A 27,642-nucleotide genomic window follows, 5' to 3' on the forward strand; every position below is an offset into this window, starting at 1 on the left:
AGAATAATAGCTTTCATTTTTATTAAAAAAAAAAAAAAAAAGATCACAAAAAGCACACAAAAATCAAATGAGGTTTTTACATGATGTGCAACCCAAACAAAGAGGGAGAGAAAAAAATGTTTTGCAATATTAGTACACAGTATTTTGAAAAGAAAAAGAAAAAAATCTACAGTTAATATCATTGGTTGTCTCTTATTAGTAAGGAGAGTTCACTATCTCTTTAAATGGCACTGTACAGAGAACCGGCCTAACCTCTACTTTTATGAAATACCAAATAGGACCCATCCAAACAGAAAACAGATCATTCAGTTCCAAGAAGCTGATTTGCACAGCTAGCAGGTAAAGGTTTGCTGATCAAGGATCAGATTTCTGTGTTTACACTGGCATTAGTCTCCACGTTTAAACAAGCTGAACTGATCTTGTAACAGCACCCCTATTCTTAGAGGCTTAATAAATAAAAGCCCAGGGAAATCACGAGTGTGTGTGCTTTCGGGTAATGACAACATATGTATGATAAATGTTAATAATACCTTATCCAGATGGTGGATGATTAGCCTGATCATCCTTATGTCCTTCATCACATTTGCAGCCTACCCAAGCGGCAACATAGTACAGACGTAAAGACAAACGCAATCAATCGCACCCAACATTTACAGTAAATATATTTACACATTCAACAGGAACCCTGGCTAAAAGACAAGCAGATTGTGAAAAGGCTGCTTCTGTATACAACAGACAGACACAGACAAGCGTATAGTTGTCACATACACGATACTCTCCCATGAGACCAAAACCAGCATTTTCGAGAAAAAGTTAATTATACATATCAATATATCGAGTAATATTTGTTGCAGACTGGCAACAAATCATATAATGTTAAATTGTGCATTACAACTCACCACAAATCAATATCTACTTCAACTGATGATAGTTTTGTAATTGTTCATGTATTATTTACCTTACACTGCTGATGTGGACCCACTCTTTGTGTGATACACCGGTTCATTACACAGAAAATGTATAAAAGGCACAGAGTGAACATTAGGGTGACCCTGCAGGATAAAATATACAGTAATCCACACCATGAGAAGGACTGTAGTGTTTCTTCATGACAGGTAAATATTATGGTAAATGCGGTGACTTAAGAGTGTTAAGAAATCATATTCATACTAAACCTAATCAATGCACTATTAATAAAAAAATTATCTATTATAAATCTATGGATGATCATCTGTTTAAATTGTCATTATTCAATTGGTTTAAACTGATGTGATGTAAAATAAATCCTTCAGTAAGATGTCCTTCATCTAATAAAACTGCACACCAACACGTCAAACTGACAATTAGCTTTAAAGCGGGATGTGTTGACGGCCAAGCCAAATGAAGGTTTAAGATTAGTATCGCTTGTTAAAGTCTGCGCATTATGCAGCTCTTTAATCAGAGACATCTGTGATCAGCTTTTCTGGCCTAGCTGGAGCAGAGAAGTGGTGGTGGCTGCTAGTCTTTAAACTTACCCAAGTCTGATTGCTCAATGAACCGTATTTTACCACCCAGCATAAGCATCTTTTGAAATAAACCCTTTAATCTTACTTTGACGACTAACACTTTGCTGCAGTGCAGGGGAGGTGGAGGCTTGTGGGTCACAAGCCAATCTGACCAATCAGAGGTTTGTACACTAATCCCTCTGACATGTACGGATTGGGGTTTAAAACCGCCAAATGGTCCATTAAAAAAAAAGCAAAGCAGGTTAGGAGTCACAGTATTAGCTCATTTTCAGATACATCAATTTCATATTGTTATAAACAAATCGCATGTAAATAATCTTCAATCCAAACAAATGCTGTTATCTTTTTATAAAACAATCTCATCCAGAAACCAAAGCCAATCCACATATTTCCCGTAGAGTAAATCTTTGCCCGTCTTTTGTAGCATAAAGAGGAAATAATGGTCATAGATAAATGGTTTAAAATGTTTCAAAGTGATTTAAAAAAGACTAACAAACAGCTTCTAAAACAGCAAACTATGGGTTGTACCACATACATTTAATTTAGTTTGATTTCAGGTTCATTTTATCTCTGGAGAACACTTGATAGGCAAACAATTCAAGTGCCTTACATTAAACAGGGCCTTCTATTTAAAAAAAAAAAAAAAAAAAAAACATCATGCACTGCATTATTTACAAAACAGGAGCAGGCATACCAATCACCTTTCTGCATCCCGTTGAATAAAGTTTTTTGTGAATGTTTGTTAAAGTTCTGGAAGTCAAATTTGATTTCATCGGATTTCAGCTCACTTTGATCTCTCTGCAGAGACCTTCATTTGCTCCTTCACAAATTCCGGTAGAACAATGAATAGAATAGTGACAGTCAAAATGTGCAGAGACTGATCCCAGTTCAGCTTTACACAATAGACCCATCCCTGTTCTGGGCAGGGATCATGACGGGGATGGCCCCCATGCGGCTGAGGTTGGGACCAGCCATTCTGCTGGGTGGGGGAATAGGGGCATGGCTAGGGGGCCTCTCGTACTCTTCAGAGGGTATTTTGTCGTACTCCGACTTCTTGGTGTACTCATGCAGGTTGGAAGGAGACATGGAGCCCAGAGAGGAGCGCTGGCTGCCCACACTGGTGAAACTGCGCGCGGTAGAAACACGACTCTTTGGAGGGGGGACATCCTCTCTGTGGGAAGGAGAGAAAAAGAAGTGTTCAATCAAAACCTGTCAGGAAGATTTCTTAAAAAAACAAAGGTTGAGAGAACTAATCTTACCTTAATAAAAATAAGTAATAATAATTAATAATAATAATAAAAGGCAAAGGTCAAATTTATCTGACATCAAATTACCTGACAAAAATAAAATATAATTTCCTGTTTTCATCTTTTTGTTTGTTTCTGAATGTCGGTTAGATCACATGACTTTGTTGGTCGAGTTTGATTTCGCAGACAGAAGTGTTTTTAAACATTAAGATTATGCACAAAGTTTGGGGTCAGTAATATCTTATGCTCACCAAGGATGCATTTATTTGATGAAATACAGTTATATTGTGAAATATTGTAACAATGTAAAATGTATTCATTTAATCGGTCTTTGATGAATAAACATAATAAAAATGTATTTTAAATGAATAATGTTTTATTCCCCCCCAATAAATAAATCATTATGCCAAACTACTTGAGAGAAATAAAGAAAACTATAAAACTATAACACTAAAGTGAAATGCTGATGAAAAAGGCTGAAAGGAACATTGTGGACAGGTCAAGTCAAACAAAACATCTCCTTCTGCGGTAGAATCAAACTTTGACAGAGGCAGGATTGGGGCACAATGAGGCTAGAATAGCAGCTGAGTCAAGAATTGTTTGGCTTGTTTTGCTGCTTTGGCACTCAGGCCTCAGATTGGCTGAATAAAACTATGGAGGGATTTCCAGTGTAGCCCATCAGGCCCTGCTCTTCCACCATCCTCCAAATTAACAAGTAATCAGCAGCAATAATCCATTACAGCACAGAACACAGCAAAAGAGAGAGACAGCAGGGTCTCCACTAAGAGAAACTGGCTTATTTGGATAATCCTCTTTTGTCATGGCCTAAGTGAGGCAGCGCAAGACTCCCAGACAGAGAGTCCAGCTCTGGGGTCCAAGGGGGGCCTAATAAAGGGCCTGACCCACAGCCTACCCCTTCACAGTGAGGAATGCCATTTCAATAGGCCGGGGGAGCGAGAGAGGGACAGAGGGGAGAGGCATTGACAGAACAGGAATCGACTGAACAAACAAACGCACAGAACTGATTACACCAGCCTTTCGTTTGAAGAGAAAAGGGGTGAGAGGGGAAGGGTGATCGCACCGTTAGCCAGTTTCACTGGCCATCAGCTTTGTTTGGTCATCAGTAAATGCGGGGGAGGCCTGCAATTGAATAGAGGCTGAGTGAATCAAACAGACATAGGGACAGTGACACGTACCAAATGGCAACTGGGTCAAGAGCTCCCTTTCTCTACAATTCTTGTTCCTTTCGTTATTAGATTTAAGAATGATGGCTCCAGACATGTCAGTTTGAAAAAACAGGTGTTTTTTAATTGAGTTTGTTTCTGGGGTCTTGTGGGAAAAGGTTCACATACACATGACTAAACCCACTTCAGGAGGTAACAGACTGTTTAGGTAGGACATTATTGGCAAGAGTGTGTATAGTACCTGATCTCATAGGCGATCTCCTTCTCATACTTCTTCTTTTGGCGGGCACGGCAGCAGCAAAAGACGATGAGGGCGAGGAGAATGAGAAGCAGCAGAACAGAGATTACTGCAGCTGCGATGACACCAGCTGTGTTAGGGGCTGCAAAGGGTAAGATAGATTTTTATTGAGATGCACAGGTTTAGAGTATAGGACATCACCCATTAGTCACAACATTATAGTAATCAGATTAATAAGGGAAAGACAAGAAGCACCTTAGATGCAGTTTGAAACTCAGCTATTTTGCTATTTACTCTGCTACTTTGCTACTTGAATTTTTAAAGCAGATTTTTTGAAGACTTACGTTGTGTGACATTGACCACCACCATACACTCTTCCGTTCCAACACGATTTTTAGCAAGGCATCGGTACGTTCCTGAAGCTACCTCAGTGGCATTCTTCAGAGTCAGGGTTCCCCCGACAGAATCTGTGTGCAGCAGGAGACAGATTCTTCATTTTAACTGTGGCACTTGACAGTTATGACGGTTAATCAAAACTAAAAAAAAAAAACTAAAAAAAAAAACTTATTTCAGGGTACACAAGTAAAAGGAACTTACCGAGGATTGCCAGGGGTGGCAGTAGTTTATTGCCTGTGGTTCTCTCCCAGATGTACTGCAGCGGCTGTGTGCCCTCCACAGAGCTACACCTCAACATCATGTCTTTCCCCACCTGAGTTTGACCCTCTGCATGACATCTGGGTTTAGAGGGACGCACTGAGGAAAGGAAAGGAAATAGGAAGGAGAGAAAGTTTGAAAAACTAAAACAAAACTACTAGGACCGGTGGTCTCATATATAAAGGTGGTTAAATTAAATAGTAAATTTTCCACATGTATAATATGCATGTAAACAATATGCAGTCTTGACAGGCAGCAATATAAATAACTTCAAACACATGATGAATAATAAAATAATATTATGAATAAAATAATAAAAACAACAATAGTTAATATCAAGATAACATAATAATAATAAATTATATATAATAATAATAATAAATGTAATTTATTTTTATTTTTGCAAATTAAATTAATTGAAAAAAACTTTTAATGAATGCATGAAACAATCAAAGACAAAGGATAATTTAATGGTAATAATAAATAAGATGTATAAACATACAGAACTACAAAGTGTGTAGAGTCTTATGCACAGAATTACACAGTACTGTATGTATGAGCTATTAGTGTAGCAGTTTTATACATGAGACTGCATAAGCATATGTAGGCAACTATCTCAAAAAGGAAAATATTATCATTCCACTCTGACCAGCTAAAGGCTGAATTATCACCTTCTGCTTCATATATGGTGCATCACGAATCTAAAGGACAAGTCCCTGAGGCCCTTCTCTCACACTCCACCCATATTCATTCTCACTGCATTACTAATCAAAGCATAGGAACTGGAAGCCATGATCAGGGTAATGGATACAGCTGCTGCTATTACAGGTGCTGCCAATCAACTTAATTAAAATCAGAGCGCAGTGGGTGTCAACATTCTTTGAGATAAAACAGCAAACAAAAACAGAAGAGGGTGTGAAAGAGGCTGGCAGACAGGCAGACAGACAGCCAGCCAGCAAGCAAGCATGTGTTTTCTAAAGAGATATGCATTAAAAACAGCAGGCTTAAGGAAAAAGTGGGTGAAATCTATGTATTTAAGAGAGGGAGTGATAGAAAGATGTGGAAAGATAGTGAAAGATTGGATGGGGGAAGGGGTGGAGAACATAGGGAGCTCTGTGTAGAAACCAAAGCCTGCACAAACAGACCCCCTCCTTGCTTGGCAGGAGATGACATAAGAATTCAAAGGCAAACAAAACTTCAAATTAAAACCAGGAGGAGACAGATACAGAGGGCAAAGAGACAACGAAAGAGAGAGTTAGAGGGCAAGACAGAAGAATGTCAATAGTTGCTCTTTGTGATACCTCCCAACATTGGGCAGGGTGCTGGCATTTGAGCATTGACATCATCGTTTGATAATAGAAGCTGTAAAAACAGATCTCTGGGGCTGCTGGGACAGAGGCTTAGAGACCTGAGGATTAACAGCAGGCAGGACTGAACAGCAATTTAATAGGATGAGGGGTCAGAGCACAGCAGCTTCCTCTGACGGAGAATTTAAATGTGTGGTGATGGACAGGTGGGTGGAAGAAATCAAGGTGTAGATTGATAGTCAAATGCAGTTGCTTAAACCAACAGACACACAGCTATACTAATGACCTGTATCTGCTTCTTTGAGAAAGACAATTTATTATTAGACATTACTTTCATTAAGGTGAAATTGTTTTATAGCTTAGCAGTGAGATCAAGGCAAGCGTGTCAGTATTCTAAAGTGTTATCACACTCGACTGGTCAAAAAGGCGAGAAGAAAAACAAGAATGAAAAAGTCAAACTGCCTAATGACACTCCAGATGCATAAAGGCATGAAAAGAAAAAGGTCAAGCATTTCTATTTTTTGCTGTCTGGAAAGGAATAGATTTTATATTTTCCACCTTGAACACTAGAAAGTTCCCTTTGGAAGTTCCCAACTTTAAGTGTTGATGGCATCAACAAAATGATTATTAATCTTGGAATAAGCTGCAAGCTGTTGTTGTTTCAATATGTAAAAAATGCTAAGTTGTGAGCACACCACACCACTTAATGATTGTTTGTTTGCAATAGAAGTTCAGAGAAATGTAATATTTATAAACTAAATAAAGTTAAATGAAAATAAAAACAAAAGCACATAAATTAGGCTATTAAAACATAAAAATAAAAGCCAATTCAAAATAACAAATAATATAGTATATAAATAAATAACAGGGCAGATGTCTTCAAACCTTGTAAACTACATGCTACCTTGAGCAGAGTCGTGCCTCCCTGAGGTGGCATATAGCACATATACAGCTCCTTCAAGTGAATGCCCTTGGACTGCTATCTCTGACGGAGACGCGTTTAGTAAGGAACACACGCACGCAGCCAGACAGCATCTGCTCTGAATGCAGGTACAGAGTCCCCGCGGTCATCAGCGATAGGATGAGGGTGGACAATGAAGGGAACAGGCGAAGAAAGAACAGCTGCATTCATCAACTGCTGAGAGCACAACCAATCTGTGTCCTTCCATCTGTCTTACCATGATCCACCTCCAATCACCAGGTCGGCTCTTGCCAAACAGTCCTTGACACTAATGTCAAACAACCGCTACCCTTTCGCTAATTTATGCCCTTTCACGTCTTTTTAACACTTGTTTGTTGATACCAATACTATTGAAATTAAGATTCTGGATAACAATCTTGATCCTATAGCAAAAAGAAATCCAACTGATCACTCATTTATTTAAGGCGAGACACGGCAGGCAAAAACATCTGGGTTTTTTTTCACTGGTCAATTTTGAGATTTTGGGCTATTTGTCTTCAATAACATGTCTTCTTTCAGACTTGTGGTGGAAAAAAAGTCTTTATTTTACTACACTTTGTTTATTTGCGTCAGTAGATTTCTCCTAAATTCAACAAAAGTTGGCGTTCTAAATCAACATGCTGCTCCGCGATCGCTGTCTGCACCCTGTCATCACACACCGTTGGAAAGCGCTCTCTCTCCTGTATAATGTTGTCGGATCCAAATAGGGTAATTTCCTTTTTATCAGCAATCAATCGTGAAAGTACAATGGGCATTTAACTCTAAAAGCGAAAACTCATTGGCTGAGGTCAATTTCTGATAACGTGATTCGTTCAGATGCATCACGTGACGTGCTCTGACATTCAGATGTGTGTGTTTTTGACTGTTTTTATGTTCAGTTGAAGGCCATAAATGCTGTGTTTATAAGTTTTGATGTGATTTAGGTGGTTTGTATAGTTTTTACTAATGATTTGATAAGATATTGTGTCTGTAAATAGTTGTTTCCACTAAAAAAAAACAATTAATTTTTACATTACATATCTTTAAATGCATTTTTCTCAAAATGAGTTTGTCATTCTCCAGTATAAACATCTCAGCCTATGTAGCACCTATGTACACCAAACTTTCCAGTTATACACTTAACAGTATTCTGAAGATATTTTCAGAAGGATTTGTTAATAAATCATTCCTGGCCTGATTTATGTGACATTTTAATAAAAAAAGCATGGCGAAAATGTATATTTTTTAAGGCTATGGACAGTATATTTTGATTTACTAGGTAATGAAAGCATATATCCTGAAATCCCTCTAAATTTTTTCATCTTGTGTAAACAAAATGAAAAAATTATTTTGTACCTGGCTTTATCATTATGTTCAGATCTATCTAAAAAAAATATATGCAAAATTGTGCATATTTAATGAATGCCTAATTTGCATAATTAAACATACAAATTTCAAAAACTTGTAATACATCTTTTTTTATATACTTGTAAGTAATCAACTGAGGAAGTTTTATGGTGATATCTATTATTTTAAAATGTTACCCTATTCACCTGTAGTGTCTTGCCTTAAAACAAATAAAATAACAAATGTATGTGGTTCAAAAGTTTGGTAAAAATGTTTTATATGTTTTGAGAGAAGTCTCTTGTGCTCACCAAGGCTACATTTATTTGATCAAAAATATAGTAAAAACAGTAATATTGTAAAACATTACAACATAAAATAACCTGTTATGGACATTTTAAAACTATTTATGTTATGTGATGGCAAAGCTGCCATGTGTCACATGATACTTCTTAAATAATTCTGATTTAGTCCTTAATAAACATTTCTTATTATCAGTGTTGTATTGCTTAATATTTCTGAGAAATCCTAATATTGTATGTGCATATACAGATCAATTGAATGCATCCTTGCTGAATACATTTTCTTTTTTAAATTATACCCCAAACTTTAAAAAAAGAAAAAAAGAAAAGACACCAAACAATTCACTAAAAGAATGGTAATTTTAAGGATTTCAGTATTCAGATTTCAGTATAAACTCTCCTTTTTCCTGTTTCTTTTTTTTTTATCTCACAGCTACTGCCATTCATGCATTCGTAATGCAAATACACATCTCGGTCATGTGATTATTGAGTTTCGGGAAGTGACGCCACTTTCGTCACATTGTTTGGGGAGTTGCTTCTGATGGCCTTGTTTGGCAAGAATGTGTTTGCCTAGGGCGTTTCTGTCTCTGCACTAGTCAACACAAGGAACAGGTGATTTTTCACACACGAAGTAGCACTGATGTCACATTTGCTGTAGACAGCGATCAATGCAGACCCTGAAAAAGGCATGTCAGAAGGCCTGTGAAATCAAACTTTATTGTGTGTTTATGGTGCAGATCAATACTTTGTCACTCAGGACTTTCCCTTATGTTTTATAGCTTACCTTCCAGAAGAAAAACTAAAAAACAAGGAATATGAGGAGTGTTTTTCAAACCAATGCCAAATAGGTCAAGCATTTTTTTTACGGAATTAGAGATTGGTTTAGTCAAAAGTGTCATTTACAAGCTTTTTTTTTTTACTCACCCATGACGGTTAGTAGGAACTTCCTGCTGCCTATACCAGGAACCTTCTTCACCTTGCACTGATATGTGCCCGTATCTGTGGCTTTCAGGCCCATGATGTTCATGGAGGCATCACCGGTTTTAGGATCAGGGGAGTTAAAGTGGACTCTCCCTTTAAGAGGTTCATAATAGTGTTCAAAGGCCCTGTCACCAGAGTACACGATCACCTGTGGGAAGGAATTAGAAATTAGAATAGAGAATCATGTGCAACTCATATATTGGTAAAAACTTTGCTCAACATTTTCATTTAAACACAGTGGGTGGGAAACAGTGTATACGTGTCAGTGAAAGGTCAAACCAATGTTCAGATTCAGACTACAAACTAATTTTTCTGCTTTTGAGAGTCAGTTAGACAAACACAGTGCTACTCATCTCAAAAACATCCTTCAGCACAAGTGAAATATTTGCCCTTTCAAAGCTACAACTTGAACAAAGTGTTCTTGTTGGGCTACATGAACACCTTGGGTGCTTCTCAATATCCCTCCTCACCTCCTCGCTCCTCCGTCCTCCATCCTATGACCCGGAAACCGATCGAGCTCAGCCATCTTGAAAGACATCTTGATTCTCTAATTGCACCGCGAGCAGGCGAGGATGAGTGAGAAGGCTTCCTGAGGAGTCATAAGCGAGGATACACTGGTGTATCCTTTGCGGAAGTTTTTATCGACTAAACGTGACGCACGTATCAATTCTCCTCCCCCTTCACATCGGTCACAATCATTTTAATTTATACTTTACGTTTGCAGTTTATATAAACCACACATCACTCATATTTCAACAGGGTATCTTCCTTCATTATTATTTATCATGAATTATTTAAATAACCAAACTTCAACAACGTAAGGGCAGATCCTTAGAGCGCTGCTGATGACGCTGAGAAGTGACGCTCGAGTGATCAAGTATTCCAATGTAGAAAAAAAGCTTTCATTCGATTCCTACATCCTCCTTTTCTTTCCTTGCAGCCTTCCCTCGCATCCTACAGGGGGTGGAGCTGAGACGCGAGGAAAGGAAGCCAGGATGCACAAATAAGAATTGAGAAGCACCCCTTCTGTCACAAGTAGGGGTGCCATGAGATCTCACGAGATTAAAATGTGACGAGTTTTCTCGTCGAGGTGAAAAATATCTCACGATATTGCCATGATGGAGTGTTAGGGTGAAATTAAGATAGAATATACCACCACTACGTTAACATTACGCTTCTACTGTCGTTTTGCTTTTTATAGAAATAAAAAACAGTTAATTCAGTTGGATAACGGTCGCTTCAATTCCATCCAGCTCATCCAACACAAGCTGCAGTGTCACACGTATTGCAGCAGGAATCAGAGTTCACGGATCACGTGATAGAGTAAGTGGCGAGATGACTGACAAGACCATGGCGGAGGATTCATTGTACAACAGAGACGAATGTCTTATCTTGTAGAATGCAAGATTCAAAACACGCATTCAAACGTGATTTCAATACACCGCAGTATTGTTGACTTTTACTGCATATGATAATTCACACTCCAAAAGTAGAACTGAAATGACATGCATTACAAGATGATTAGTTAAAACATTGCAGACAATTTTTCTAGTTATGCATTTCGTCATTAAGGATTTTTTATTATATTGTGTAAAAAAGAGCCTCTTCCTCATTCTTCCTTTCACATTCAAACATCTGCAGAATCTAACAGCATCTTGACCAAATTATCACTTAGTGAGCAGGCCTAATACATGCCACATGGAGTCTGCCCACAGGACTTCAAGGAAACATCCAACAACGTCTGTAAAACATTCCATGTCTAATAACTAAAATGTAATAAAAAAGGGATAAGTAAAACTGCCTGGAGCAACATACAGGTACTTTATACCATACTTCAATTCAAAAAGCCAAACAATGTCTGCTCAAGGCAGAGACCAAAAGATACAAAATAGCAATCAGGGACAAGGAATTAATTTAAGATTTTTTCTCATCCAACTATGGAATGAGCAATCTAATCAAATCAGAGAAGGAAACCAATGATTGTACATGGATCTTCAACCTGGACTTTAAAGTAAAAAAAAAATAAAAAAAATTCACCCTTACTATTTTGTAAATGCATGTTCATCCCACATCTTAAAATTCAATCAACAAGCAATGAACAGAACCAAGTTCCTGCCCTCATTTCCCCACCTCTTTTTGATAATGTTACACTCAGGTGTATGTCACAATATAGAAGAAAAGATTTGTTGCTCCTTCAATTTCATCACGACTTCAAGAAAAGTTAGTCTTTACTATGTGGGGGTCAGTCTTCAAGGACAGTGTGACTCGTTAAAAAAAGTGTGCATATGTTCACTTGTGTATCTGTTCACACTTGAGTGTGTGCGTGTATGCCTTTAGGTACGTGCACTTCCTCTAGGGCCACATCAGGCTTGTTTGAAATGTAAAGCAGCACTGAGTCACCTGTGTTGGAGATCACTCTGCTTTATAACCCGGGCAGTTTCTGTAGACCTGCCTGTCTACATCAGCGTCTACACTTCACTGCACAACCACAGATTCTGCTCTGACCCGCAGTGTATGCTACCTGGAACTAGTGCATGCACCAACTATCACAGCCCTTACATTTGGGAAACACAATTGGGAAACACAGATAGATTGAGAATCAAACAGTACAATAAAATACCCCATTTAAGAGCTTATTTTAATTACCCTATTTTTTTAATTTAACTTCCTGTTATAAAGACAATTTCTTTGTCTTTGCAAACTGTACAATGAAGTGACTTGCTGTTCCCCTGAAACATTTTAATGTTAACTAACTAGCAGGACATAATTAACTAACATCAGGATCATGGTTTCCACAAAAATATTAAGCAGCCAAACGGTTTTCAGAATTATTAAGAAATGTTTTTTGAGCATCAAATCTGTATACCACTATGATTTCAGAAGGATCATGCGACACTGAAGACTGGAGTAATGGAGGCTGAAAAGTCTGCTTTTCCATCACAAAGAAATTATTTTAAAATGTATTACATTGATTTTAATTTGTAAAATATTATTAAAATACTACTGTTTTTTTCATTAAATAAATGCAGCCTTGGTGAGCATATTTCAAAAACATTAAAAAAATCGTACTGACCCCAAAGTTTTGAATGGTAGTGCGTGTCATTATTCAAACTACTCAAGTGAAGTGACAATACATGCTGATTTAAAACCGTTCGAATTAACTAGAAACTTTCTCTGACTCACACATACAGATATGAAAATACAAAATTTCCAAAGAATACAAAAACAGCAACTGGGGTAATTTAAAACAATCTCCTTTTATACATGTAAAAAAAATGTTTTCTAAACAATCCTATTGTTTTGCATTTCCCATTGTCACTCTCAGGCTCAATCACAGCAGGACTATTGAGCAATTGCAGGTGCCGCATAAGATTATGGAACTACAGTCAGTGCATGTACCGTGAGTGTCACCCCCATTTCCCATCCATTCTTCACTATAATGCTAACGCTAATGACCAATGCAGTTTTGAATGGATTTCGTCAACTTGTCAGCAGCGTCCCGCAAACAAGAGAATCATTCACACTTCACTGTGTCCCAAAGACCTTCACAATGAATGCAATCATTGGAAATTGGGTTCTGCATTCAAGTTTAATTCATTGTTTAAGTTCAGGCACTAAAAAAATAAAAACGGTTGTTGTTTTGAAGGAAGATGTTTTCTCCTGTATTCATTTTCTTTGTGTGTTTGTGTAGTGTCAAGCCCTCTTATTTTATCTTGTATCAAAAGTGAGAGATCAAAAAGAAGGAAAATGTCTAAGATGGACCAAAACATTGGGCAATCAGTTGGTCTTTATCTGTAACTCCCCTTTAATTTTTTTGACTCATTTAGTAGCTTTTCATGGCCAATCACTTCACAACTGTCAACAACAGCAGAAACGCATGCACAACTGTTCAAAACTTTGGGGTCGGCAAGATTTGTTTTATGTTTATGAATAACATATACATTAGGGGTGGTTAATCTGTCTGATTTCCCGATTCGATTCGATTACGATTCGATTACAGTCGATTTTCGATTATTAACGATTCTCGATTATTGATTTTCCATTTCACAACAGTAAATTCACTACAGTAAAAATCACAACAATAACAAATTATAACAAACTTCAACATATTCTGAATCTCTATTAACATAAAATACGGATGTCCACGCATCACATGTTACAGCTATCCTACCCGCTTTCTTCAGTGATTCCATGACTTTGGTTTTGGTCTTGTTGTAGAGTGTGGGGATCGCTGTGTCTGTAAAATATCTCCGAGATGGGACGTTGTATCTCGGCTCCAAAGTGTGCAACATAGCGCGAAAGCCCTGGTTCTCAACCACTGGATGCAAATCCTTGGCAATAAAAGTTGCGATTGATTGTGTAATGCGCTTTGCCCTTTCCGAGCCGGGTGGAAGCTTTGACAATATTGTTTCCACGCTTCAGAGTTCCGTCTTTTGCGTTCCGTCAATATTACGTTATTATCGATTTTCAAAAAAATAAAAAAATTAAAATAAATAATTGAAAATCGATTTTTGGCATTTGTGAATCGATTCAGAATCGTCCACGTCCGCATCGCGATGCATCTAAGAATCTATTTTTTCCCCCACCCCTAATATACATATATTAAGGCTGGGCGATAAATCAATTTTATCAATTAACTCGAATGTGTGGTTTACGTCGACTTGTTTGTTTGAATGAAAATCGTTTTTCTCTTTAACATTCGCAGACGCTCCCCTCTGGGCTCCCGTAGTTTCGAATGGGCTCAGCGTTTGAAGTACCTTTTTGGGATACTGGATCCATGTTAATTAATTCGGTCACTTATTTTAAGACCCTTGGTTAATTATGTTTCAAAATAAATACGTAACTATGTTGCGCTCGCTAACAATACTAACATACACAGGCCATATTTGCCATTTCAAGCACAATATGGCTATATAAATGACCTGGAAAAGTGTGAATATGTAGATACTTTAAATAATAGCTTCCAAAGTAAGAGTAAAGCATTGCAAAGCACTGGACAAAGTGGGGCACAATAACTGTTAGAACTTTCTCCAAAAATATAAAAAACATGGACCTAGCCTGCGTTCAACCTTCAACTTCTTATAAACCATTAAAAACGATGAAGTGGGTCAAAGACAAATCTCAAGTCCTGGGGCAAAGCCTGGCAGAACAGAGGGGGAAGAGTGCAGGTCTATACCCATGAGGACGACCCAGCAAACAGCAAACTGAGCAATTGAGGGGAACAGAAGTGTGAGGGGAAAGGGAGAACGATAAAAATAGAATGAAATATTAGGTGTAAAATGACAGAAGAAATGAAGGAGCTTTGAGAAGAAAAAAGATGGAGTAGAGAGAGCATGTGAGAGAGAGGAAGAGAGGTGCAAGGATACCAAAGGGAGATCGACCATCGAGGGCTCCTGACCCAATTCTGTCCCCAGCTAAATGCATAATCTCTGGAGAGAAAGAGTATGAGGTAATCTCTGCATGAAGGAGCTGCAGCAGACAAGCAGTATATCTGGCTGCCTACTCTACCTGCAAGCCCTATGTTAAGGCGAAATCAGCCTTTTGTAAAGAAGTGAGGGACGGTTTAATTATGGTCTATATTACAGAGATAGCATTTGTGTAGACCAAGAAAAAAAGCAGTGCCTCTGCGGACTACAATTCACAGTGAAGTGAACCTATAATCACTTCGATACAAACACAAAAAACATCAATACATAACATCAACTAAGAGCTGCCAAAACCAATAAAACTCAAATGCACATTCATCAGACCCTTTATGTGGAGCCGCACACATATCCATCCAGGGAACAACTTTACAGAGCACTAAAACAACAGGACGTGTTCATAAAACACCCAATGTGGTGCGCAGCATTTCCCTTACTGACAGATGTGGTACTCACAAACCAGCACCTGCTTGATGCAGATCAAAGCAGGTAAAAAAAATTAATGAAAGGTCAACTTTTAACGACGATCCCACCCAAATATCTCCATACTTGACTTATAAGTGGACCTTGAGTGAATTGCACACTAAATAATGTTGCATAATTTGGGTTACACTTCTGTCAGTGTTTTGTGGACAATGCAGAGTAGTTACACCCTACTGGATTCATCTCCACTATTGGAATTGTCCTACCCCGGTGTCATGCGATAGAGCGACAAATGATCAAAGCTCTCGCTTCCATGTAAATCTACTTTTGTTTTTGTCCTAACATGTCTGCCACAAGGCACTTTGTTGATCATAGGTCTGCTCCATTTGGTGGTGGTGGTGGTGGTGGTGGGGGGGTTAAGAGCAAAATGTGATGTATAAGAAAAAGCTCCATGTTTGCAATGCTCGTTTATAAGGCTGCCCAATTTGCTCAAAGATGTTGTGAATATATATTTATATGATTTTAAAATATAATAATTATTTGTATAATGCTAATGATAGTTTGTAACTGGTCCTTGGGTGGGACACTAAAAACATTAGATCATGAGCTGCTCATATTAATGAACACATAACTTAGAAGGAATGTTACTGTTCTGCTTTATACAACAGGGGCAGTCAAACTAGTTTTGTGAGCTTGTTTTTTCTGAAAACAAGAACTTGTGACAGGAAAAGCGGCAATGGGGAGCGAGGGACAAAGTCAAACCTAAACCTCCCAGAGGCTTTTGAATAATGAGACATCAAATATGCCTTCTTTTTTTCAAGAGAGACATTCTCTCTCACATACTTTAATGTGATTGTTATGAGATACTCACCACTTTCTCTTCTTTCTGGTTGTCAGAGGGCTGTAGGCTCCAATCAATGTCCAGAGGCCCAGAATCATCAGTAGCAAGAGAAAACTCACAGTCCAGCTTCACAGTCTCTCCGCTGGCTTTCTCAATGGTTGTAGGACCAGTGGATGTGATCTGTAGTCCACAGGCTGAGCCTGAGAAGAACAAAAAAGATTATGCTTTTTAACAACATTGAAGATGCAGTTTATTTCCAAAACCAATCATTTGCATCTATAAATATGAGGAAGGATGTTTTTTTTACATCATCGCATGGTTTTGACATCACTGTAGGAATTATCACTCAAAGCCTGTGCAATGCAATATCCTTTAGACAATGAGTGCGTTTACATGCATGTTCGTAACCAGATTATGCTTAATAAACTGACAATGCACGTGATCATGGAAACGCGTTAACTCGTTTTCCTTTATCGGAGTAAGGTCATAAACGGCTTGCGCATAAACCGATCATCATAGCTACATTTTAGCCCCTAATACGGATTTCAACCAGCATGTAAACATATCAACCTGCTTTCTGTCAGCTTATTGAAGTGCACATGTATGTGACAGGAACGCATAATTACTGTGAATTTAAGCGCATCCAGACAGAGAAAGCATTTTGCAGGATTGGAAATATATTGCAAACTTGATCACACTCTTTTCTCTTCACTCTGACGTCACTACTCACTACCAGGAAATAAACTGATTTATTAATAAAGTCTTGTAAACACGGTTTACTTGCGTTGTTGGGTTATTGGTTTGCATGTAAACCCAGACAACAGGTTGCTGATTTTTGTGAGTTATCAGCGTACTGGTGTGCATGTAAATGTCCTCAATGACTGATTTCTATGGTATGAGAACATATGTATGTTGCATGACCTCATTAGGGCTCAAGATGAATACATTAGAGATCATCTATTCTTGGAATGAACATCATTTAGTAAATGCCAACTAACAGAGCAGATAACAGTGGGGTTCTGTTAAGGCGGGGACTCAAGAGTCAGACAAACCTCAAAAATAAAGCATCTGCCTGTAGGAATGCCTTTTTAAAAAAAACGAATCCAGACTGGCCAACGGTTTTTACAGTTTTTAAGCTCCTCTTAAAAACTTGATGCTGCATAGTAAACGCCATTTCTTTGTTAGTCAAGAATGACCAGAAATGAAGTGACATGAATTTACATAAAGTCTACATTCAGTTGTCACCTTCAGCTAAGGAAGTTGTGTTGCTACTATTACCATTACCGGTACATGGCTAAACAGCAAAATGTGTGTTCAAAATTACAACTGTGTGTAAAATAAATAAATACTAATATTAAACTAAGTAAAAAGGGATAATAAACAAATATTAAAATAATATATTAAAATAATAAATATGTAAAAAGTAATGAATAAATAAAATATCTTGATGAATGCTGAAAAAAAGACCAAAAGTTATTGTAAAGTACTGAGTACATGTGGGATGTTTCTAAAGTTTCAGTTGACTCAGCCCTTAGACATTCACAGTGATACAGAGCTGAAACTTTAGAACAAGAAAGTCCTTTTTTTATTATTTTAGACAGGCCACAATGTCTTTAAATACGGCCCGCTGGACCACTCAGATGATCAATTTTAAAACAATATTCTGAAAAGCAATGGAAAGATTACGTTCAGATTTCTAAATCAAACCAGGAGAGGTCGCTATTTTTCCAGCCGATCCCCGTATTAATTACACTGTAGGATGTGCACGCTAATGTGAAAGTTTACTAAAATTAGCACAATTATGTTTTCCAGTCAAGATGGTAAACGGTTTATCTTTTTACCAAGTTCAAGGAGTCACCCATATGTTTAGTTTGTTTGGAAACTAAATCTGTAATGAAACATTTTTATGTAATATGCCATTACACCACTGCACTGCCGCTTTTCCACCATCTGGCCGAACGGTTCTAAGAATGGTAAAGAAAGGTTCCAGTATTTCCATTAAAGCCTGGTACAGCACGATTACAAACCGTTTTCAGCCCAGAATTAGCCAACCATGCCGAACAGGGCAGCTAGAGTCCGTATAGTGATGTCGCCACTCAGGATCGGTCACTTGTCGGTTGCCTGGCTACCGGTTTCTCCGTAGCTTGCTAATAAACGTGCTCATAAATTTGTTCCCCATAAATTAGAGAAATGTGAACAAATTAATAATACAATTATAATAGATATCTGATCATCCTCCAGAATGAAGTCGCTATTTACATCGCATATCGTGTGTAAAATCTTGCATTACCAAGAAAACAACGGACTCATTTGTATTATATTCCAAAGAGCTCCATTATCAGACCCTCAGTGGAAAACGAAACCTATCCGTCAACTGACAAAGTTTACTGACAAACTGACAAAATATAAGTTTTATAGTTAATAAAATTTTTAAAAACAAAATAAATTACATTAATTATAAATTGATTTCCCTTAATAAAAAGTAAATTGAATAAGCCTGTGTAAAAGTTGTGAGTGTGGATTAGTAATTTCTTTGGAATTAGTAACTTGGTATGAAAGAAAGAAATAATGTTGGCCCTCGTCACTATCGAAGTTGCCCATGCCTGTTGAAGAGGTTGCCTCTAGCTATTAACCCGAGATCTGTCCTATGAAGTTCTTCTCTTCAGTCACAAACAGGGGACTGGCTGTAAATCAGCTTTTAAAAGGACATTTCACACAATACAAAAAGTTGAATGAAGCTAAAGGGTGTGTTACACTGCATTATATAAGAGAGGATTGTTTAGATGTCACACCTATAACAGAGTGCGAATTTCCCTAGGGGTATCACCAACGCTTTGATTTGTGGGATTGAAAAATATTACAAATGTGTATAGCACAAGGAATAATCATTCAAATGAAAAGCGGCACTGAAGTCAACAAATTAATATTGCTGGCATGGGCCATTGAGAAATCCACCATTAGCAGTAATATATGCTCGTTTTCCAGTGATCAAAGTAATTCTTTAAACGAATGGATCCTTTGGTGACCCTGGCTGAAGGCTGCATTTCATTTCATTTTAATTAATATAGCCAGCTCTCAAGCACAGATCAGGGCTGCGTGGAGGACATGACTTCATTCAATCACCTAGGCCTACTCTCTCCATCTGGAGCCATAAATCTGGTAAAGCCTGTAGTGTTGAGCTCCACTACCATGCTAATCACATTCACAACTACTACTATTTTTTATTCTTACATCCATCTATTACTAAAGAACGTACAACTTTCTTACCAAAAATGACAAAACAGTCTAAACCGGCTTTGCTACAAACCAACCGCACCGTTTTTTCTCTCAACTCCAATCATGCAAATGGAATTGTACATCACAGTTTTCTTTTCTGATGGAAGTCAGTAATCAATATTGGCCGTTAGCAGAGCATGAATACAGAACAAGAATGATGAACTGAATATCAACTAAGCAAGGCTGCAAACTAAAAAAGTGATTTTCATTGCATAAGTAATGTACACAATACACATGCATAACAACGTGTTTAAAAGAGCCAACAGATGTATAATCGTTCTAAATATCATAACCATTCATTCAACATCTGATCTTCAATCACCTTAAACGGCACATTAATCATGCATACAAAAAATCATGTACTAAAGACCAGGTGATGGTCTTTTTATAGTACGTTAGAGCATTAGCATTGACATTTCACAAATGGTTCATTAAAAGGAAAATGTGATTGAATGGGCCTCATTTCAGTGTGCTGTGCTACTAGATTATCCCCACTGGGTAAAAGAGTGAGTGAAACCAACACTCAATTAAAAATGCAAGCTGAAGGTTTGCTAACATCAACATCCTCGCATCAAAAATGAATTACACATGACGTGACGTACCACAAATAATTTTTCATTTTCACATTATTGGGCACCATTTTGACTGCTAAAAAACAAGAACAAAGTGTCACCATCAATACACCACCAAATAAAATAACTAAATTCTTTCATATTAAAATTACACTGACATTTAAACAAATATCTCAGTCAAATATGAAGCAGAAAAAAAATTGCTGCCCATTTTAAAAAGAGACAAAATTGAAGACTTGCTACATTGTGGGGATTATGTAATCACTGTAGGAATGGAAAACGAATAGTACACGCCTGCATTAAAAAATCTCAAGATTAAGGAAATGAGAGGAGATATTAATCAAGAACAGACTCAGGATCTGCTGCCTGGGCAGAAACATATGTAATACTATAAATAAACAACAGATAAAGCAGGTAAAGCTGATGCTACTAAAACTACAGGGTATATCACAGAATCTCAAGTTCAAAATACACTTGTAGTCAGGGGCGGACTGGCCATCGGGAGCACCGGGACATTTCCCGGTGGCCTGACGGTCGTTCTGGCCTGCCGGCTGCCAAAAAAAAAAAAAAAAAAAAAAAAGGCCTGCCGGCTGCCGCTGTGCAGACGATCAGCCCGATCTCATCCCAAGGAGTCATATACTGACGCTTTGACAAATCGTTTACATCCAACGCACATGGCACCCTTTAGCGTCAATATGAGACGCAGATATTTGTCAAAAGTGTCAGTATATGACGCCCTAGGATGAGAATGCGTTGGATAGGCTGGTGTGCAACTACGAATTAATTGACGGATCTCTCAATCGACAAATCATAATGGCGGAGTGAAAATGACAATCCCACCCAACGTCACGAAGCACTGCCTAATATCTGACTAAATAGTTCAAAAAATGGAGCGTAAACGCAAAGGAGGAGCAGAGAGGGAGCGTTTAAAAAGGAAAAAAGCCCCTGGCCACAGACGCAGCAAGCTGCAAAATCTCAGCCATGTTCACCAGGGAACAGGTCGGTCAAGATTACATTTACATTATATTTGTAATAATTTGGCAGACGAACGCTTTCATCCAAATAGTGTTAATTTCGTCAGACGAGACGAGACTAAAAATGTTCGTCAACGACCTTTTTTTCCATGAATAAGACGAGACGATGACGAGACTGCACCAATGTCCAAAAACGCTGACTAAGACTAAATTAACATGCATTATTGTTGACGAAAAAAGACGAGAATGTTTTGCATAAAATAAAAACTAAGATAAAATCTCTCTTCATTTTCGTCTCCAATCGTCTCTACTTGCCATCATCAGGAGATAGAATATTAATCTGTTATGAACAGATTAATGTTAAAAACTAGTTGCATTAAAAAAATCTATTACATTTTTTTCAGGTAATTATGACATTTAACCAATATTTGAGATGTGTGAAACACTATTTGACTGAAATGGTTATCAGAAATAATCTCAGAAATAATTTGTTATTTAAAAAAAAGACTAAAATGTTTTAACTAAAACTTAGAAATATTGAGTTTCTTTTGACTAAAATTAGACGACTAATTAAAATTTGACTAAAATAACGAGACTTTTAGTCGACTAAAACTTGACTAAGATACCTTGAGTTTCTTTTGACTAAAACTAGACTAAAATGACGAGACTTTTAGTTGACTAAAACTAAGACTAACTAAGACATTTGGCACAAGACTAAGACTAAATTAAAAATAGGTGACAAAATTAACACTACATACAAATCACTTAGATAATCACAATAGATAAAATTAAACCAACAAACGAGCAACAATATGTAAGTGGTGCTGTGTCAAGTCTCGTTTCGTCTACTTGTAGCATATTTTTAATATAATAAATAAAAATGTATAAAAAGTAGACAGAATAGTGTTAGTGGGTCAAATTGTTTAAATAATAAATAAATCAAGTAGATGGTATGGAAAAGAATACAGTGTCAGTTATTTAGATTTTTCATTTCTAGTCTACAATATGTAGCCTACAATGTTTGTTTGTTTATTTATTTATTTTGCCAATTTAAGGCAATTTTCTATTTGTCATTGGTTTGGTAGTATAAATGGTGTATTCCTAGTGAGTTTGTAAGGGTTATTTTTTTATATATTATTGCATCTGGTAGTCTACCTGTTACATTAATAGGGTTATTCTACAAGTTTATCAGTCCAGTAGATTCCATGAATAGGGTGGTGGTGACTGCAGCAGCAGAGGTGGCCTGGCAGTGGAGTCAAATTCCCGGCCTGAATTATTGTCCCAGTCCGCCACTGCTTGTAGTCACATGAGCAGGCATGCACAGGTACAGAGTCGTATCTCAAGTGTAAGGGACGCCAAGCGTGGGGGTCTGGAGTAAGGGGGCCTTAACTTCTAAGAATATCTATCTCTGCCTGGCTGCTCTTGACCTCCACCAGCTGAGCATGACAACAACTCCTACGAGGTTTAAAAGAAAGCAATTAGACCATCTAGAATGAGGCCACAAGCCCACCACAACACTCTCTACTCTGTCCCCCATTTTTTTTATCTCCCGCTCTCCCATTCCCCTCCAAACTCTCCCTCTCACGCCAGTCTCGTGAGCCCCAGCACTGGTGATTGCAGACCCCCTTTGTGCACTCACAATAGGTAGAGAATCCTGTCTCCTGGCAACACATAGTACTGAGAATGCCTGAGAGGGGATGAGCGAAAAAGGGGGAAGGTAATGCAGATAAAGAAAGGAGGAATGAGCGATACAAACAAAAAAAGTGGGGGAGGCTGAGTGAGAGGAGAGTAATGACTTGGTGTGGACACAGTGAATGTAAACAAAAGACTAACAGCTATGGGGTTTACAATCGGTTTCAAAATGCACACAACAATTAGTCAGCTGCAGATCAGAAAAACAAAGTAATAAAGTTAATCATAGGTACTGTAACAGACAGACCTGGACCCACAAACAGAGTACACAGCCATAAACAAAACTAGAAAATAGAAAATTAGAGAAAAAGGAAGTGATTAAAAAAAAGAAAAGTAGATTTATTGAAGATTTATGGATATTTATGCAGAAATGAGCACACAGACCCACAATAAATGCCACCCTGCCTGTTGCTAGGTCGCAATTTTAGTCTATTTTAACAGTTTAAGAAAAGTATAGCAATACTATTGCTACTTATTATGTTTTTCAAGACACTTTCAATGCAACATTAAACTGAAGGTATGTTTTGGAACTTCATAACACTGAGAAAATGTATTAAAGATATGTGCCATGGTGTGAAGTGCAACACCGTTCATTTACATGTGTGCAGTTCATGTACAGTGAGCATCTCAGCATCTCAGCTCACTTCATTTGCTGTGTTCCACATGTCACTCTGAAATCTAAAATATGGCTACTTAAAAAGATTTGAGTTGGTTTCTGTAAAGAGTTTATCCAACACCCTATTTTTTTTTTTTGTTGAACACCCCAATTGTCAGTTTTGCAATGTTAGTTTTTTCAATATCATGCAGCCCTATTAAAAAAATATATAAATGTGTGCAGGCATGAATACTGTATGTGCAAGGAGGTAAGAGTGAGTGTGCTTGTGTCAATAGGATTGCTGGCGAGTGAAGGACATTTATCCATTATGAAAACCACGCTGAAAACCACACTAAAATCATGTACGTCACATATCCATTTTCCAAAGTCAATTCAGCGATATCTGAGCCACACTCAGGAAAGGAAAGGTCACCCCCCGCATATTTGATATGCAACAGGAGGGAGATTTGGAAGAATCTTTTCACAGCCGATAAGACATCTTAGTCCATCCCTTTGGTGTACAGACAAACAGAACACAGTTAATGCATTTCAAAACTAACAAGATTGTTCTACATATTAGCATGTGTGGCTGTTTTGCATGCAGTACAGCACAGCTTGAATTGTAATTAGGTTGTCATACGAGGATGGCTGGAGTACAAACTGAGCTCTCTCTCTCTTGCTCACATAAACTCTCATTTTAGAAGCAGCAGTGGAAGTTATTTTGGGGTTCCGGCAGTAGAAGAAAAATGACAAAGCAGAGTGTGACGGCTCTATAGAGGATCGTGGCATGCATGGCATATTTTCCAGGATGGGGAAGGAAGGATTACTACTTGCAGATAATTCCCATTTAAAAAACACTGCAGACGCCAGCTAGTTTAAAATTACTCACTCTCTCTCTGAGCAGGAAGCAAAAGGCCTAAATATGCAATAATTAATTTGAATAATATATTTTTTTTTTAATGAAACATCTCCTCCCTACAGCCAACATCTGGATTGAGTTAAATGTTTGGCTTTAAGAGTTAAACAGAAAATGATGTTAAGTAGTCTACAAAGAAACAAGAGCAGAAGATGAGCACATTAATTTTGTGCCAATTCAACAATTATTTAAAGGTGCAGTAGGACATCTGGGAAAATGCTAACTTTAGCCTGATAGCACTAAAAGCGTACGTCCAACGCTCCCTGCAAATCGCCGTCCAAAGCCACCCCTCCAGAAAGCATGACCGCGCACAGCCCAGAAGACCGGAGACAACGTTACTACATCACGTGTCATTCACCAGTAGTAGTTAATAACAGTACTGCATACCAAACGTAAACAAATTCTTAAATATATTCACAAATATAAATTTGGTTTGTTTAGCTAGCAAAACTAATCAGTGTATAGCCTAATAATATTTATTGTATGCCAGAGGTTCCACGTGAACACGCTGATGACTTATGTCTGCGACATGAACAGCCTGTGCAGTGGTATGCAAACACACATTGACCGACAGGGAACATGCTATTAAGCCCTTAATTAATCAATAAGCATGAAAAAAAAAAAAAACACCACATCAGTTTTAGCATTTGTACAATTCTACTTTTCTGCAGTAGTGCTGTTATTATTGTTGGCTCCAGCATGATAAATTCCTCATGCTTTTCCTCATTTGTAAGTCACTTTGGATAAAAGCATCTGCTAAATCATTACATGTATGTATTGTATAATATTGTATTGTAATTCTTGCTTTTCCTGCAAATATGCCTCCTAATAACATTTTATTACCATTCCTGTTAATAAATAATCTGAAGAGGAAATGAACTGAACAGAAAAGAGAAAAAGTCAGTGGCCAGCAGTGTAAAGTACCATTAGCAGATCTCTTATCAGAGATGGGAATCTTTGATTCTCTCGTCCTCAAAGAATAAGAGGCTGCTCATTTACCATCTTATAAGGTGCCTGAGCCAATGGGCCATTGCTCTCATTTCCCCTAGCATCTGCTTATCAACTCCCTCCTCCTCTCCTTTTTTCTGCCCTTCAGACAAAGAACTAGTGACCTTTCCTCTCCCCTCTGCTCCCTAACCCTGAGACAAACACAGTAATGAATGCAAAACCATTTACATTTTCCCTGCCCACCTCTGGGTCACTCAAACACACCCCTCCCCCACCACAAATAATGCAACACTTTCCCATAGTAAAAATCTCCTTTGTCTATGGTTAAGAGTAAGACTCCCACACTTTATGCTGGAAATACATGATTTTGTTTTCTGTTGTATTGGGATTAGGGCTACACAATTATTTGAAATTAAACCATATGCGATTTGGCAAAGAATGCACATTTTTTTATGCAGTTTGTCAGTGAAGCACAGCTCTGTGATCAGTTGTAAATGCTGCTCCATCTGAAAGCCAGAGGGCGCTCTCCCGCAGAAACACAGCGCGATTTCGGGTTAATTGCAATTAATCGTGCATCCCTAATTTGGATGAAAACCGAATTCTCCTGTGTACCAGAGTTAGTTAAAGAGGGAAGACAAATTAGAAAGATATAGCATTCACATGCCAGATCAACAGCTTTGCACCACTACCGCAAAAGAGCTTCACACTTAATAAATGAAAAATTGTGCCCAAAATATCCAAAGCTGAAAGCATAATCGATTTAGCCCAAATATTGGGCTATATTAACAAACATAGGCTACAGTACACAGGGAATGTGTAGAACAATAACAGTCGTTCCAATTCTGTGGAATTTTTCTATGAGCACAAATTTCATGTTAGCTTAGTCAACACATTCCAAGTAAATCTGTGGAACTGAAAAAATAACAATAAAAAAAACAACAACACAAGATTAGAATTTTACAAGTTTAAAAAGGAAGAAATATAGAAAGTCTTACAAGTTTGGAATCACACAAGTCTGCGTAAATGACCATTTTTTTTATTTTTGGGTGAACCATCTCTTTAAGATATGATCATGGTCACAAAGTAACACAAACAGAATCCAAGAAAGTAGACTAACAGGAGCAATTCATGGTTTAACCATGGAGACCTTTCTCAATTCATGTAAAGACAGGAGGATCGTGTGAATGGTACATGCTTGCTGAGAGGCCAGTCCAGGAGAAAGACCCCAGGTAAAGAGAGACTGCTGATTCCATAAATCTCTCCTGACTACTGGGACCCACATTAATCTTGAAACGCATATATTTCCACAGTCTGTCTCTCTTTTTCAATCCATGTCAAACAAACTCACATATACAACTTGAGCCATCGGACGACACACCCAATCGGAACTAAACCCACCGGTTTAGTGACCTCTTCCATCTGCCTTACATATCAAAACTATTCCCACAACAACTAGAATCACAAAGCAGCTTAAAAAAATAAACACTGCTCTGTCTCTGGATAATTTTTTATTGCACTTTTTCTTGTTTATGACAAGAGGCAAGTTTGGAGCGTGAATAAATTGTAATACTGTAATACAAAACAGAGTGAATACAACATAGAAGTTACAGGAAGAAAATGTGTGTGGTATCCCTGGTGAACAATGTTATTTGAGTAAAGTTAAGTATAAAGCTCACAGTGAGAAGTATAAAGCGTACAGTACAAGTAATACGGGTGGGGAAAATGCCATGAATGAGACCGGAATGAAGATGTAAATTGATAAATCTGCTCTTGCATGGGGCAGAAGAGAAGTATCAGTATAGTTTTATTTAATGCCATGTCAACATCTGTGGCTATATTCATGGCAAAAACCGAATTACAAAAAATACAAGTTACACATACAGTAATACAATAACAATAAAAACCAAGCAAACAGAAAAAATAACTTAATTAATATTATACAATATTTTTAACCTTAACATATGATACAATTTCTAAAACCTTTTCTTGTCAAATCTTACTAAACAAGTCCTTAAGTGAGCTTACTTCATACAAATGTTTTCTACTTGCATTAAAAGGGACAGTCCAATAAATAGGTTTAATTGGTCTTGCAGAATAGAGTTGGGTGGGCAGAAGAGAAGTTAAACGTGGATACATCTCATTTTAGTGTATTTTTCTAATCAGACAAAACCAGACTCAGTCTTTGATCAGTAACTCAGAGCTGGTCTTCTTTACAAAGCAGAACAGACACTACACACAATACCTTGAGCACCCATTAAATTAACGGTTTAATTGAGAGCT

General features: G+C 37.6%; 1 protein-coding gene across 1 annotated transcript in view; it reads right to left on the minus strand.

Annotated features, from left to right (window-relative positions):
- The window catches only part of cxadr (CXADR Ig-like cell adhesion molecule), a 49,160-nt gene continuing 21,518 nt past the window's right edge, over positions 1–27,642 (minus strand). The window contains exons 2-7 of the mRNA XM_079600785.1: positions 16,420–16,589; positions 9,646–9,850; positions 4,772–4,927; positions 4,519–4,641; positions 4,178–4,316; positions 1–2,676 (exon numbers count right to left, since the gene is read on the minus strand). Coding sequence (XP_079456911.1) covers positions 2,400–2,676; positions 4,178–4,316; positions 4,519–4,641; positions 4,772–4,927; positions 9,646–9,850; positions 16,420–16,589 — 1,070 coding nt within the window. The 3' untranslated portion in view covers positions 1–2,399. The remainder of the gene's footprint in view (positions 2,677–4,177; positions 4,317–4,518; positions 4,642–4,771; positions 4,928–9,645; positions 9,851–16,419; positions 16,590–27,642) is intronic.

This window comes from Phoxinus phoxinus (assembly GCF_949152265.1).
Source record: "Phoxinus phoxinus genome assembly, chromosome: 23".
NCBI classification, from domain to species: domain Eukaryota; kingdom Metazoa; phylum Chordata; class Actinopteri; order Cypriniformes; family Leuciscidae; genus Phoxinus; species Phoxinus phoxinus.